Genomic DNA, 17081 nt, shown 5'->3' with positions numbered 1-17081 from the left:
GACTGACTAAGGTAATTTATCTTATTTTTACACTTATATCCATGTCCATGTTGACATGGAAAAAACATACAGAGAACCCTAGAACTGGGAGGTGCCATTGCTTTGACAGTAAGGGAGAAAAATAAGCAACACACTGTTTGTTCTTGATTCTCCAGATCTAAAATAAACTATTAAACATTCATTAGCTACATGCCATCTGGGCATGTAGCTTGTAGCTTTTCAACCCAAACAGAACTTCACTAGATTTGCGCACTTCACTAGGAATTGGTCAGATGAGAACAAATTTGAGCTACTTATCTATGCACATAATTTCTAGCTGAAAAGATGAATGCATGCAAGTAAAATCTCTTAAACGTTGTTTCAAATTAATTAGTTGTCTCTTCAAGGAGGTTAAGACTAGGGTGGTTGACATGCCTAAACATTTGACAAATCAACACAAAGCCAAAATGCATTTTGTTCTCCTGCTGAGAAAACATACCTAATACCATCCTTTCTAAAGATTCTTTTTTAACTGTAACTCTGCCAAGTTTGATCCTGCAACTGTAAAAAAGACAAGGTAAAAAAAATATCTTTCGATATACAATAACAGACAAAAGATATACAGAGTATAAATAAAATACAGAAGAAAAACATATCAACTATAAATGTGTAAAATAATAACAAAAATACATGTATATGGTTATATGGTCTGTGAAATATGTTCTCATTGACTAAGTGTCTGATACATGATGAAAGTAACTTTTTTAACTGTACTCTGATTGGATGAAAGGTGCTAAAAAAAGAAAATAAGACCACATTAAACGATAGGAAATAGGAGACATTAATTTACCAATATAGTCAAGTATTAAAAAAAAGAGTGAAGTTACTTACGTGCTTAGTCTACCTGCTTGACAACTCAGCCTTTGTTTTGACAGTTTGTAGTTGTGCATTCTAGTCTTTTTTTTTTTTTTTTTTTAAGATGAAACGTGAATTAGGCAATGCAAACTAATCTAATGATTGTACAGACTATACATGCAGATTCCAATTTAAATGGAGCACATGTACACCTTTGTGTTTATGCAGCTATTCAATTAGACCAGGCATGTCCAAAGTTTGCCCGAGAAACCAATTGCGGCATCTAGTCGTATTTTATACGGCCCACAACCTTTGTCATAAAATGTATACGAGGTGGTATCAAAAAGTTTCGAGACTAGTTTTGTAGCATGCCAACAGATGGCAGCACGAGGCTGCATGCACAGTCACAGGGAGCACTGACCTTCATAAGTCAGTGTGCCAAAAGTCTCCATCCTGTGTACATCAGGAAATGTGCAACTGTGCTATTCATCCAAGCATGCGTTACCATGTCTGCTATTGTGACCACGTGTGCACTCTGTCACCGAATTCTCCTTACATGTGAGTTTTTCGCTGGAAACAACATGATCTCACTTCCGTACCCACCCTACTCGCCAGAACTGGCTCCTGCGAACTTCACCCACTTCCCGAAGATCTGTCTCATAAAGTACTTTTTTGTAAATAGAGCTAGTTTCGAAACTTTTTGATTTATGATCCGCCAACGCTGTTAAATAGAATATGCGTATGACTCAGGTACAAAATGTAAATTTCTGTATCCCTGAACGGTGGCAGCAGCACTCTGTTGCCACCCTCTGCAACTCCGCTGTGACCCTTTCCAGCCGAGTTCTGAAGTGGCAAATGCAGATTTTAAAAAGGAAGGTGCACAGCAGCAGTTTTTCACACGAGTAAGCCTTTTGCAGAGGGTGAGTTTGTCAGTGTTTTAAAGGTGCAATATAGTTCACAGAGTAAATGTTGATTTCTGAGTCTCATCTCAAAGTTGTCAGTATTTGACGATCTGGATCTGAGTTGCCAGCCCATTTACATGTTGCCTGATCGTGGCCGTACAGTTATACCTGGTCAGTGTATGTGAATGTGAGAGTTTTTTTCTATATATGGCATACTCAGGTATGAAAGGCAGAATGATTTTGTTAAGACCTGTTTATGCCTGGGTAGCTTACATTTATTTGCATTACCATGTGAAGAAATGAAAACTATGTCATTTGAAATACAATTTCTATAAAACAGTGCATTTGCATTTATCTTTAATTGTTCAAGGAATGTCAGGCAGGATGATTGGCCCTCTGGCATTTTCACATGATCAAATTGGGCCCTCTTTGAAAAAGCAAAATGCATACAATCAGGCGAATAGAAGGCATTAGCCTCACTTAATGTATATAATCGATAAAAAGTGTGATCTAAGTGCCTTTACCATGGCGTGGTTGTTGGTCTCAAATTGGTTGGTTTAAGTATTTCAGAAACTGCAAATTTCTTTAGATTTTTACACACACTTTTTTATGTTTCATGTAAACATTAACTAAAGCTCTTGACTTTATTCCGGAGGACGTCTGTTTTTTTAACATTATGCTGCTGCTGCTGCTATAAGATTAATAGATAACTACATAAATGTGTAGGTGTACTGATGCAGTGGAAGGTGAGTGTGTATAAAAATCGTCAGTCTATTTGCGAGTAAACGCTTCCCCCTACCGACATCACCGAGTAATTGCAATTCTGCAAAAAAATTTATATTTATGTTTGTATATGATACAGTTTATGTCATTTTCCAAAAAATCTCTAATTAACTACCTTACATTTCTGTAAAAAATAAATAAATTGTTTCCAAAAAAATTTACAGGAAATTTTCTGTCCTATTGCAACCATATATATATGATGCCCTAATTGAAAGACTTTTTCTTCTAATCATGGTTTTTTTATGTGTAGCTTTGTTATGTCAAATTGCCTTAGCTGTATCTACTCTTATTTGCTATGAACAGTTGAAGTTTGATGCTATAATCCTGAGAGTAATTTCTATGCTTGCATGACCCCTTTTGTCCATGAGGGCTATACAAAAAAAATACATCTAGATCAGGGGTGTCAAACTCAATTGCACAGGGGGCCAAAACTCAAAGCACACTTTAGGTCGCGATAAATATTTATTAAACACACTAAAACTAAATATTTATTTTTTTAAACATAAATATGCATAAAACACACACACACACACACACACACACACACACACACACGAGCATATCGCTCACTCGTTATACTTCTGACATATGTTCTGTCGTTTAATAGGTACAACATAAACTTTTCTTAAATGGACGACGCGACAGCCAGACATGACTTCTCACAAGAACTTTTATTTTTCCCCTTTCGCAGTGCTGTAACCCCCACACCCAATATAGGTTCCCACCCATACTATATGCCCCATAACATTACCGAATGGAACATAATACTACAGCCACCGCTGCCTAGCAACCATAGTAAACAAAACAATGGCCGTTGAGGTGAAGATAGCAAGTTTAGATTCACTTATGAGCTCCCAGCTTGTTGAAAGGTAAGGTTCTCTCTCTCTCTCTCTCTCTCTCTCTCTCTCTCTCTCTCTCCCCCCCCCCCCTCTCTCTCTCTCTCTCTCTCTCTCTCTCTCTCTCTCTCTCTCTCTCTCTCTCTATATATATATATATATATATATATATATATATAATATTTTGCTTTGTAATATATAATATCAATAATAATTTTGTTCTTTGTAATATATAATAGAAATAATAATTTTGTTCTTTATAATATATAATAGAAAGGGCTGTGCTGAACATGATAAAAAGCCAAATGGACATTAAGGACAATCAGATATCCACAATGATCGATGAACTAGAACAGTGGGAACCTGCTTTTAGGAGTTGTAGGACTCCGGTTAAAAAAGGCAAGATCAACATGGACAGGAAATGGGTAGCCTCAAAGGAAGAACAGACTTATGGGCCCTGGCACAATGGAGGGGTTCAACTTTGGATTACCCACATAAAATATCACCTGCAGTGTAAAACATTTTATACTGGTTGGGAAAAAAAAAAAATAGTATGGATTTCCAAGACAGTTCCCATGCAAAAAATCATTGAAGTCTTCATTATCAAGCTAGGAGACGATAGACTGTGGATTAACATACCCGAGAAAATGTGGAGGATTTTGCAAACTCTGCCCTGTGCAACAGAGGAGAAAAGTGATGGAAAGGACAAGACAGTGTGCTAGTAACCTCTCCCCTGATCACGTCTGAACCCTTCTACATGGTATGAAATCACAAAGGGCAAAAGAAAGTATTCAACAAAAGCATCAGAAATTATCAGAAAGCAATTCATACAAAGGGCTGTGATGTTATGGATGTATGTTGTATGTTAATGAATGATACAGCAACCAGGAATATCTTTATGACCACCAATCAGGTTATGAGTAAAAGTATAACGTTGTCAGAATAAAATAAAGTAGTAAACAACTAATACCAGAAAAACTACTTATGTGCAATAATAATGTATTTGTACTTCGTTACTTCCCACCTCTATACACGTGCACTGTATGTTAAAGATCAGTGAGTTTTGCACATAGAGCATACACTTCTCTCTGCAGAAGTAAGACAGAAAAGTTATTCTCACATTTTCTTCACTGAATAGGGTTTAAAAGAACAATATGGGGGACAGAGACTCCTTGCATTAAGACTCCATGGTATTTGTGTAGATTAGGTGGTTTTAGATGTAGTCAGAACAGGAGGTGTTTTAGTTTCATGAGAGTGAGAAGTCTGTGTTGACTCATTCATTTCCCTGTTCTTGAAAAAATACCTTTTAGATACTTAATATAATATAGTAGAGCTTCAACTAGAATATCCGGAATGGTAGTGCCAACTTGACTCAGAGACTGCCTGGTCACAATAGGACGATCAGCTGGGAACATACAAGAAGACATGTAAGAGCAACACCAAATTCTACCTAAAATCTAATGATTTTCATTTTGAATTAATATCAGGTGTGGCCCTTGCTTATTTGTAATAAAAACTTGCACCCATACCTGCCCTTTGTGGAAAAGGTGGGCTGGGTAAAACTAATAGGTGGCCAATCAGTGGTTGTGACCCCAACACCTAATACAGTTCTTTAATACAATAACTAATATTTACAAAATCAAAATCAAAAATCTAATTCAAAATATAACTGAAAAGTGATAATGAAAACATCTTCAAAAACTTACAACTGTATTAACTTTAAACTCTATAAATCGTGTAAATCCTCAATTAAATTAAATTAAATCCTTAATAAACGTATCAAGCCTATTTTCAAACCTCAGTGCAAAATCAGAACATTCTATGTAGCTTCCCTTTTCCACTTTTAAATAACTTTTTTAATTCATTACTTAACCAAAGATAGCACCAGAACTACTTTTATAACCACTTTTCTTTTTGTCACTTTTTTATAAAAAACAAAAAAAGTGGCAAAAGATTTTTACATTATTGCTTTATAATCAACAGCAACCTGAAACTTGATTTGTTAATAAACACTTTTTCACACAGGACCATGTAGTCTTGGATTTTGTTTCCCCTCAATAATAAAAACCTTCATTTAAAAACTGCATGTTGTGTTCACTTTTGTTATCTATCACCAATATTTAAATTTGTTTAATGATCTGGAATATTAAAAGTGTGACAAACATGCAAAAAAAAAAAAAAAAAAAAAGGACAAACACTTTTTCACACCACTGTAGATAGACATATCAGAAGATAATGTACGCAAATGACAAAATAGTTATGTACAATTATGAATGTATGTATGATACAGTATAAATATAGGTGGAATGTACAGTAGTGCAAATATGTGTTAAGGATGGTGCGAAAAGGAATGTGTAGTGAATAAGCAGTGCAAAATACACAGAAAGTGACAATGCAGTAACAGCCACAGGATAAAAGCTATACTTCAGTCTATTTGTGCAACTCTGAGGCACCTGTAGCTTCAGCCCGATGGAAGAAGGGTGAATAGTCCATGGTTGGGGTCAGAGGTATCTTTAATGATGCCCCTCACCCTTTGCAGACAGGGTTTATTGTAAATGTTCTTCAAGGTGGAAAGCTGAGTGCAGATGATTCGTTGGGCAGTTTCTACCACCCTCTGAAGGGCTTTACAGTCCGTAGCAGTGCAGCTGCTGTACCACACTGAGATGCAGTTAGTGAAGATGCTCTCAATAGTACAGCTGTAAAAGTTCTCTAGCATCACATAGCACAGACAGGACTTTTTAAGTCTTCTCAGAAAAAAAAAAAACAGGTGCTGTTGTGCCTTCCTGTTTAGGATAGAGGAGTTCAAAGACCAGGTAAGATCCTCAGAGATGTGGACTCCAAGAAACTTAAAGGTGGGTGCACGCTCATCAGCGGCTTCGTTGATGTGAATGAGAGCGTGAGTGTGATTGCTGGATGACTGTGTGGAGCAAGAGTTTATTAATTTTCTACACAATATGATTTGCAGGAAGGACTGAATAAATTAAACATATATTTTCTTTGTTTTTAAATGGCCAGGTTTCCATTATAATTTTCCTCAAGTTTCCTCAATGTATTAAAATTATGCTAAATTGATTAATAATAATGAATTTCTACAATTTATTTGGAGAAGATGTTTTCTATTTTACGATTTGACCTTTAAACAAGTGCTGAGCTGAGTGCTACACACCATTAATATAACTTAAACCTAAACACATGTTTACCATTAAACACCCAGGATCTAAAACTGGTCCACTCTCACGATCGTCACACTTTCTCTGCACAATTATTTCTTTTCACACTTCGACACTTTAATCACTTTAATCTCTGAACTGTCACTTTAACTTTGGATTTGCACAGCACAGTGCACTTTATACCACACCATACCGCACACGGTCACTTTAAGGACAATCACATCAACCACCTTAAATTTTTACTGTTGTTAAAGTTTACTGTCATAAGCATCCAGTATATACACTTTTTCTCATATATATCTTTATATATTTTATATAGTTTATACCCTTTATTTATCTGCCTTCTTTTTTTTTCTCTTGGTTTATTTTTTTCTCCCCATCCTATTCCCTCATGCCGGACCGTCGTTTAAAGCATTTTACTGCATGTCGTACTCTGTATGTATGTGTATGTGACAAATAAAATTGTATTTGATTTGACATGTTGACTGTGTTTTAATGTATTTGTTTGTAATGTATTCATTACAAACATAAGAGCTAGTTAGTTAGCATTTCACTACTTTTCACTATTGGATTAAAACATCATCCAAAGTCTAGTCTCAAAAAGGCCTGTAGCTATCGATTACTTTAGTAATAGAGTATTCTAGCGATTATTCCAGATATTAATCAAGTAATCGGATAAGTAGTACATTTTCTTTATTAAAGAACAGTACTAAATTTACAAGAGAAAATAAGACGGGCCTCTTAAAATAAGCAAGTACAGTGGTACCCCGCTTAACAACCTTAATCAGTTCCTTAAAACCGGTCGAAATGCGAAAAGGTCAAAGAGCGAATGTACACGCAATATACAATACACACGCACTAAAATGTTTTATTGACCGCTAAATAACACTTTATTGTTCGCAAACCGAAGTTTAATTTACGATAGATGCTCTCTCCACGAAGGCTGAGGTGAAACTGGGAAGATCCTTTCCCTCGCTCCACGTTGGTTGGTCGGGGTAAAAAAAGGTCGATAAGCGGGCATTTGGTCGTTCAGCGGGCGCAAATTTCGGTCGAAAAACTGTTCGCTAAGCGAAAAGGTCGATGTCCGAGCCGGTCGATAAGCGGGGTACCACTGTATTTGTTTCCCTTTTAGAAAAATTTACATTTTATTGCTGAAATTGCATACAAAAATATCTGAGAACTAATCCCATTTAGTGCACTTAATTGCTATTTTAAATCTAGGGCTGAAACGAGTAACTCGAGTAATTCGAATACAAAAATTATTTGTAAAATGATTTGTATTTATAAAGTCGAAATTGCAAGGAAAAAAAACTTTTTTTTTTATTTGGTGGAAACACGCTTCCATAGTGTTTACCTGTCCAGAGCGTTCCAGAGTTTAGCGGGTGATGCGTCAGCAAAAATGTTCCACATTGCTTCGTGTGTAGTTTTTGTCCCATGGACAGATGTTTACTGGATAACTAACTAAAAAATAAATCCACTATACAGCCAAGACATGCAAAAGATAAAGGTATACATGCATCTCATTATGAGTATAGTATAGTCTGATGCATGTAATGAAATAGGCTAATAACTGTATAGGTTATGCTATGTTGTCTGCTATGCTATTACACATAGGGCAACAATCTCTCTTTTTTTGTTGTTCAACTAGTATACATAACATAACACTGGCTTGCAACAAAGCAATGACAACCTAACTAGATAGATTGTAGTTAAACTATCACTTATTGGTTTGATTTAATCACTTTAATTGAGGGGATGTCACTTTGATTGTACTGATTAGGTACCGCCACTGGGGCAACTTGTGTGAGGATCCTGTTTGTGGCCTTCAATACAACCATCCCAACATTCCTCCAAGACCAAACTAACCCAGCTCTCTGTTCTTAGTTCTATCGATCAGTGGATAAACAGCTTTCTGACAGATAGCAACAGCTAGTGAGACTGGGGAAATTCAGGTCAAATAGTTGCACCCTCAGACTGCACCTTCATCGACCTTTAAATCAAGCTCCTTCAGTTTACAGATGACATTACAGTTATCGAAGACAGTGATGAGTCTGCATACAGAAGCGAGGTTGAGCAGATGGCTGCCTGGTGGGAGAAACCCCCCTCCCCAAACTCACAATTATAAAAAGCACTCTAGCAGCAGTGGAGTCATTTAGGTTCCTTTTATGTGTTCTATCATTATAGGTGTTGCACACAAACTTCTTGAACCAGGGCTCCCCAAGCACACTGTGGACTGTGGATCCTTTGGCCACACAGCAAGAACAAAAACTTATATTTTTTCTTTTATTGACTTTCGTGGTCAACAGGCTGTTTTATTAAACAAAAAACGACCACTTCCGCCTATGCCAATCATGCAATTCAGCACCACGTACAAAAAATGTAAATGATCGTTGGACATTGTCAGGGTCTGGACATTTTGGGTTGTTTGTTATTGCTTTGGCCACCAGATGCCGCCACTGAGCCCTTATTCCCTACTCCGTAACCCCTAACTGTTTGATGTGTCCCACCTGCTCCTCGATTGTTTTGTGTATTTAACTTACCCTTTTTACCTTGGTTCTTGTTGGTTCATTATATTTGTCTTGGAATTTGTTCTTATATTTGTATTGTATTTGAAACTGGACCTGTGTGGGGTTGTTTGATTTCTTTGAGTCTCCTGTTTTCCCGAGTCTCCTTTCTTCTCTAGTTTTTTTTTCAGTTTGCGTCCATTTCTTTGTTCTGTTTTGGAAATTAATCATAATTAGTATCGTTTTATTATTTCTGTATTACCGATATAAAACATAGTTGTAGTATATTTTTAAACTACAACTTATCTTTAAGTCCATGTTCCTCTCCTCTTTCTCCATCAGCAGCACTTCTTTCTCTCTCCCGCCATCCCCCGAACAGAGACACTCCATTCTCAAACACACGGGAGAGGGCGGGGCTTAACGCTCATCAACCAATCACATCAAGACAAACCGATCTTGTAGGTTAACAGCGTTTTTAAAAACATCTCTACACGAATTTTATATCGGAATATATAAAGCAGCAGTCTTACAATTTAGGTATAGATGTAATCCAGAGCTGAATTGCAAGACTACTGCTTTATACATTACATTGAGACACATAAACACATAAACATTGAGAAAAAAAAAAAATTGTTTTCTGCCCAATATTTTCCACCCACTAACAGGTGCCATGATGAAGAGATAATCAGTGTTATTCACTTCACCAGTCATAATGTTATAATGTCAACATGTTATGCCTGATTGGCGTATATCAAGACTGATATATATATATATATATATATATATATATATATATATATATATATATATATATATATATATATATATATATATATAAATACTGTATATCATGAACATTACTGTCTCAGTGTTGATTTACAAGAAGCACATGCACACACACACACGGTGATGGCAAAAGTAAACGTCGTTCAGTCAAGTTGATGTACATATACTTATGTTTTAAAAGATTCTTGTAAAAGTTAAAAAGAAATAAAAGAAATACTGACAATTTTTTTTTGCTCAAGTTAAAGTAAAGAAGTTTGGGCTCTGACGTAAACTTAAGTAAAAAGTAGCCATTACTACGACCTGTTTTAGAGTCAAGCTGGTAACTGGACCTCACATCATATTAATAAATTAATACAAAAGAATTTAATGGTCAAAATGTGCTGACAAAATGTGACAAAATTGAACCTTTTTTGTTTAAATAAACAGCTAGTTTGAAAACAAATATGTATACAAATACAACTTTAAATCTAGAAATATATATTTACACAAACAATTTTCAGCATCTACAGGATTCAAGTAGTCTTCTGATTGATAAAGTTTTGCTAAGTTGTACTCAAGGAAGGGTTTCCCATTTTCAGCCCCTATGGTACCATATTGAATTCATCTAGAATCTAGATGTGTAGACTGTAGGGTGTGTAGAGTCTCTGTATATAGAGTCTGTGTCATGTGTAGAGTCTCAATATAGACACTCTAGGGTGTGTCGGCTTTCGAAATAGAGACCGTGTGTAGAGTCTCTGTATAGAGACTGTGGTGTGTATTCTCTGTACAGATACTGTAGACTGTGGTGTGTGCGTGTGTGTGTGTGTGTGTGTGTGTGTGTGTGTGTGTGTGTGTGTGTGTGTGTAGAGTCTCTGTATAGAGACTGTGTGGTGTGTATTCTCTGTACAGATACTGTAGACTGTGGTGTTTGTGTGTGTGTGTGTGTGTGTGTGTGTGTGTGTGTGTGTGTGTGTGTGTGTGTGTGTGTGTGTGTGTGTGTGTGTGTGTGTAGAGTCTCTGTATAGAGACTGTGTGGTGTGTATTCTCTGTACATATACTGCAGACTGTGGTGTGTGTGTGTGTATATAGAGTCTCTGTATAGAGACTGTGTGGTGTGTATTCTCTGTACAGATACTGTAGACTGTGGTGTGTGTGTGTGTGTGTGTGTGTGTGTGTGTGTGTGTGTGTGTGTGTGTGTGTGTGTGTGTAGAGTCTCTGTATAGAGACTGTGGTGTGTATTCTCTGTGCAGATACTGTAAACTGTGGTGTGTGTGTGTGTGTGTGTGTGTGTGTGTGTGTGTGTGTGTGTGTGTGTGTGTGAGTAGAGTCCCTGTGTAGAGACTGTGGTGTGTATTCTCTGTGCAGATACTGTAAACTGTGTGTGTGTGTGTGTGTGTGTGTGTGTGTGTGTGTGTGTGTGTGTGTGTGTGTGTGTGTGTAGAGTCTCTGTATAGAGACTGTGGTGTGTATTCTCTGTGCAGATACTGTAAACTGTGGTGTGTGTGTGTGTGTGTGTGTGTGTGTGTGTGTGTGTGTGTGTGTGTGTGTGTGTGTGTGTGTGTGTGTGAGTAGAGTCCCTGTGTAGAGACTGTGGTGTGTATTCTCTGTGCAGATACTGTAAACTGTGTGTGTGTGTGTGTGTGTGTGTGTGTGTGTGTGTGTGTGTGTGTGTGTGTGTGTGTGTGTGTGTGTGTGTGTGTATAGTCCCTGTGTAGAGATTGTAGTGTGTGAAAATCCCAGGAGAGAAGCAGTTGCTGGAATCCTCGCGCTTTTTTGCACTGTGCTGCTTCCACGTGGCTGATTAGCAAACTGCATGTATTTACGCACTAGCTAGGCGTCCTACTTAGTGTACAAGTGCACGTAGTGGGCGTTTTTGCGGAAGTGTCTGTCCATGACCTTCCTGACGGAAAGCACGTATCGTGTTCTCGAGTTGTTCCTGCCTCCTAAAATGTCTTAGGATAGGAGATGACAAAAAATTCAAGGTAGACGGCTTCTCTGATTTTGGTAAACATTTCACAGTTTCTCCTTTTTTCGGTGTAGGGAATTAATTAACGAAATTAAAGCAAAAAATTAAAGAAAATGTAGGTTGTAGTTAGCTCGTAGCAGCCGGCGCTAAAAGCATGTGAGATGGGACTGATAGGGAGTTGAACTCGGATGAGTTATTAAAGCACGCCTCGATGCCATATAGTCATGATTTATTTACCAGCTATCTTTTAGTTATATAAAAAGGAAATACAAAATTGCAATGGGTGCAACAGAGTCTCAGAATTCCAGTTTTGAAAGGGAATCTAGGATCATTCATTAGTAATACTACAATCAATAAAACATGTATGGCTCTAATGTTCAGAAATATCAATTTTCTGTGTCTCTGCATTGACCTGAAGTTTCTAGGGCCATTTAGTACATTCTATAATTTGGGCATATGCACTTTAGATTTAACAGTTTCCTCCTGCACTCTATTCATTCATTCATTCTTTCTTTCTTTCTTTCTTTTATTATTATAGCACTTTTAGAAAGCCACTTTTCTGGGAACAATGGTGAAGTACTACAGTTGTTTGGGCTCTCTGAAAGGCACATGGGACCATGTTTCTCAAGCGTTCTGGCAAAGATACCCAAATCCTTACAGGTACGAGTAATGATTATCATTACATAGAATGAAAGGAACTGCTTTTATTTATCGATTGACCAGAAAGATGTCCTTTTTTACAGAAATGTGTAGTAGATTATTTTTGGGAGCTCTCATTCAGTATCATAGTCACCAGCAGAAAACCAATTTGAGCTGCATGTGATTCAACCAATCAGCAGACTAACGAAAAAGTCCAACCCTGAAATATGTTAAATATACGTATTTGTGTAGTCTTATGATTCTGGTTGTCGGGTGGTGCTGGAGTTTTGTGTGAAGTTACGGTCACGTTAAACATTTAGCATGCAAAATGTCTTCGGGGAGCTGCTGTGAATTTGTTGAAGCAAACCGGATATGATAATGTGAACCGATGCAAATCGAATGCAGCAACACTGCAAACCAGGCAGCTTATTTTATGTTGATTTTATGTTATGTTCTTTGTTTTCAAGCTGCATTTTTATAAATCGGAGTGCTGCAACACATAAATCAATGCTTTTCGGACAAGGTTTTGTCGTATTGATCTCCTATAGGTCATACGTTGATGCAAGTCAGAGTTTGTCAGGCTTGAACTTTGCAGTGTAGCAATCAGGATTGAAGCCTGGTGCATCCAATTTCCACTGTTCACATGTTAAAGAGGAGGTCGAAAGAAAATAAAACTGTAGTGTGACTATAGCTTTTCTTTGAGTAGTTAGTTCTTGAGTGATGCACTGCACTGATGTAATAGGATTAGTGTATTGTCAGACATTAAGGGTAAAATTGGAGTAGCTGAGAGATCTGATCTACAAAATTAAAGCTCTCTTTTTAAAAAGTTGAAGTGAAGGTTAAATCCCTCCAGCTCTTTTATCAGCAGGCTGTCAAACTGAATTCTGCATAACAAACTGTTAGTCAATGGGAAAGTAAACTGATATCATGATATCGGTAAAATGGACTTTGTAACAAAAAATAAAACCATGTCATTTAAGGATAGGATTTTTCTTGTTAAGTTGAATTGGGTAAAATTAAAAGGTAAATATTCTCCAGGAGAAATCAGTAAGTTCTTTCCCCCCTTCTTTGTAGTAAGCATGTGTTGACTGAAGACATCATCTTTCGGGGGGTGACTCCCGATAATTGCCTCATTTCCCGAAAACTCTTGACCAAAACCAGCCGAGCACCATGCTGGGCAGAAAAGTTTTTGCCCAGCCAAATGGCACGCAAAGCCTACATCATTGAGGACTCTGTAGTGGATCCTCAGAACAGGACTCTGCACACTTTCACCTGGAATATCAGCCACGCATCAATCATGGTAAGATTACTTCTGGGTCGTCTGCAGTACGAACATGGTGTACGATTATCGTGACCCAGTGAGGCACTTGCTGTTTCTTGTAGATATGAAAAATGTTTAATCGCTAATCTTATCCGACTTTACTTGTACAGAGTCTAGCGATTATCTGTAGTACAGTTTAATGTTTCTCAACCTTTATGATTCCTCTTTTTCTTTAATATTAGTCAAATGATCATTGGAAGTCATGTGCAGATGAATGGGTTCTAAAGCAGAGTGATATTTCAGCGAACAGCTGATGTCTTGGTATTGAATAGAAATGTAATTCTAAAAAAAAAAAAAAAACACACATTTTCTTTGTGCCTTCATTCATAATTTACTAATATACAAACAGCATATGGTATATTGCCAAAGTATGTAGATACCTCACCATCACACCCATGCGCGTGTTTATTTCCCAACCTGTTGCAAAGTCAGAAGCAAACAGTTTTCCAGAATGTGCAATACTTTGACCTTATGTTCAGCAAGAATATGATTGTAATAGTTACCTAGACACATACTTTCAGCTTTTCGAGTAGACATGTTTTACTTCTTTCTTTCCTCATTTAATAAAATGTAATGTTTTTACCATTTTAAACAACAAACCCAGAACTCTTTTCTGTATGTCAGAAATGTAGTGTGAGACTGTTTATTTTTTGTTTGTTTTTTCTTCCCAGCAGCAAATCTGACTCTGTAATGTTTTTATCTTTAGTCTGTGGAGGAGCGCTGTGTGTACACAGTCAGCCCTGAAAACAGCAATTTAACAGATGTCAAGAGAGAAGCGTGGATCTCCTCTAATCTCTACGGTTTTTCCAGAGCTGTTCAGGTCAGTGAGTTAGAGAGTATGTATGACTGCCAAACCAAGCCAAAGGTTACTGTGGTTTAAATAACACAGAACCAGCAGTGACTCAAATTCAGTGATGAATTACACTTAAGGCTTGATTACCCTGTAAAGTTAGCAGCAGCCACTGAAAATAGCATGGTCAGCCAGTTGTAGCCTGTTGACAGCTAAACAGCTGCTTTGTCTGTAGTTTAATCACTGTGATTAACCTCCAGCCTCCATGTATTTCATGTAAACATTTTTGCTTGCCTAAAAGCCTTTTTCTTTATTTTTTCTTTATTTTTTAATAGGAATTTGGCCTTGCCCGATTTAAGAGCAGCGTAGTAAAGACCATGAAAGGATTCGAATATGTGTTGGCCAAAATGCAAGGTAAGAACTCGTGTAAATGAAGCACTTGGTTTGGAACTTTTTGTAAATGTCTGTTGCTAAGTTTCACTTATGTGTGCAGGTGAAACTCCCACAAGGACACTTGCAGAGACGGCAACAGAGAAAGCTCGAGAGACTGCACTCGCCGCTAAAGAAAAGGCTAAAGGCCTGGCTTCACAAGCACAGAAAAAACAATATGTATGATGTCAAGACTTTGCAAGCCTGTGCCTCTTTTCCCCTATTGTACCCATTCTCTCACTTCTTCAAGTTTTATCACTAACATTAAATGTTCCAGTTTTGACCGAAAAAAACAATACATTACATTCATTTTAATGCCTATGGCAGATGATCTTATCTAAAGCGCTTTTATCTCGCGATCTTTCAGTCAGAAGGCCAACGTCTTAACTACTGAGTTGCCACTTTCAAGACTTCTGAGAGCTGCTTCTAAATAAACCTTTTACAGTAGATAACAAGTCATCAGTACCAGAGGCCATCATGGGATTTGATTCGCCGCTATCCTAATAATGAAATATGTTTAGATTTTAAAGAAATAATTTTTGCCGTTCGGTCCGAACATAGCCTATTGTTTGGTATTATTCCTTTGTTTCTACCTTGGTACTTTACAGGGTAATATAATATAATATACTTCTGTAAAAGAATTTTTTTCTCCCCCCCACTATTTGTTAATTATTTGGAATCTTTGTTCAGCTGTGCTTCAGGCTCTTTCTCTTTCTGTTCTTTATACATCTCTTTCTGTTTGCTGTATATGATTTTAATGCTTCAAATTGAAGTAATACGAGAGTTGATAGGGTCCACATTACAAAACAGTCATTGCCTGTGTGTGCTGTACAACGGGCAAACAATTTAAAAAACCACAAAGATAAGAATGCAGTGATGGGCAATGTCTGTGCAAATGACTTGAATTTTAGTGTTTAAAATGCTATTTACTGAAAAACAAATCTTGAAATATAAAGTACAAACTGTTAATGTGAAATTCAGTAGCATTTGCTTACTGTCAATAAATGTTTTCTATCTAATATGTTGAATTGATCATTACTTTTTAAAGGTCTTTACTTACAAAGGCATAATTTTTCAAATAAAATGTAAACATAAGGTATTGAGGGAAAAACGTTCTCTTCTGCTGATACAAGTTAATTTAGTTATTACTACTATTTCTTTCTGCTCCTCTCGTTAGGGGTTGCCACAGCAGATCATCCGTCTCCCTACCCCCCTGTCTTTTACATCTGCCTCTTTCAACCCAACTACCTGCATGTCTTCCCTCACCATATACATAAACCTCCTCCGTGGCCTTCCTCTATTCCTCCTTCCTAGTGGCTCTATTCTCAGCATTCTCCTACCAATATACCCTATGTCCCTCCTCTGTACATGTCCAAACCATTTCAATCTTGCCTCTCTCACCTTTTCTCTTAAACGTCCTACATGCACTGTCCCTCTATCAGCTACCTCCAGCTCCACCTCCTGTCTTTTACTCAATGCCACTGTCTCTAAACCATACAACATGGCAGGTCTCACCACAGTCCTATCAATTTTCCCTTTCACTTTTGCAGATACCCTTCACAAATCACTCCTGCAACTCTTCTCCACCCACTCCACCATGCCTGCACTCTTTTCTTCACTTCTCGAACACATTCTCTATTACTTTGCACTGTTGACCCCAGGTACCTAAACTCATTAACCTTCTCCACCTCTTCTCCCTGCAACCGCACCACTCCACTCCCCTCCCCTCCTTCTCATTCACACACGTACTCTGTTTCACTCCTGCTGATTTCATTCCACTTCTCTCCAGCGTGTACCTCCACCTCTCCAGGCACTTCTCAACCTGCTCCCTACTCTTACCAGAAATCACAATATCATCCTTAAACATCATAGTTCACGGAGACTCCTGTCTGACTTCGTCCGTCAACCTGTCCATCACCACTGCAAACAGGAAAGGGCTCAGAGCCGATCCTTGATGCAGTCCAACCTTCACCTTGAACCATTCTGTCGTTCCTACTGCACACTTCACTGCTGTCACACTGTCCTCATACATGTCCTGCACCCCCTTACATACTTCTCTGACACACCTGACTTCCTCATACAATATCACAATTCCTCTGTCTGCACCCTGTCGTACGCTTTCTCTTCTCTTGTTTTCCAACA

At 37.6% G+C, this 17081-nt stretch overlaps 1 protein-coding gene across 2 annotated transcripts; it reads left to right on the top strand.

Moving 5' to 3' along the window:
* Positions 1–11640: 11640 nt before the first annotated feature.
* prelid1a (PRELI domain containing 1a) lies at positions 11641–15196 on the top strand. Of its 2 annotated transcripts, none has more exons than XM_083560105.1 (6): positions 11641–11776; positions 12299–12420; positions 13474–13699; positions 14427–14540; positions 14846–14924; positions 15004–15196. In XM_083560105.1, the coding sequence occupies exons 2-6, from the start codon at positions 12329–12331 to the stop codon at positions 15123–15125; spliced, it is 633 nt and encodes a 210-aa protein (XP_083416231.1). In that variant the 5' UTR covers positions 11641–11776; positions 12299–12328; the 3' UTR covers positions 15126–15196. The 2 variants fall into 2 exon arrangements, with proteins under 2 accessions (XP_083416231.1, XP_083416230.1); XM_083560104.1 differs by having other exon boundaries at positions 11660–11798.
* The last annotated feature ends 1885 nt before the right edge of the window (positions 15197–17081 follow it).

The sequence above is a fragment of the Silurus aristotelis genome (genome assembly GCF_946808225.1).
Source record: "Silurus aristotelis genome assembly, chromosome: 14".
NCBI lineage: Eukaryota > Metazoa > Chordata > Actinopteri > Siluriformes > Siluridae > Silurus > Silurus aristotelis.
This window is presented reverse-complemented; position numbering and strand designations above follow the sequence as displayed.

Coding starts and splice junctions, on each gene's coding strand:
- prelid1a (XM_083560105.1), top strand. CDS start 12,329: ATGGTGAAGTACTACAGTTGTTTGGGCTCTCTGAAAGGCACATGGGAC. Junction 13,700..14,426: donor TCAGCCACGCATCAATCATG/GTAAGATTACTT, acceptor TTTTATCTTTAG/TCTGTGGAGGAGCGCTGTGT. Junction 14,925..15,003: donor TGTGTTGGCCAAAATGCAAG/GTAAGAACTCGT, acceptor TTATGTGTGCAG/GTGAAACTCCCACAAGGACA.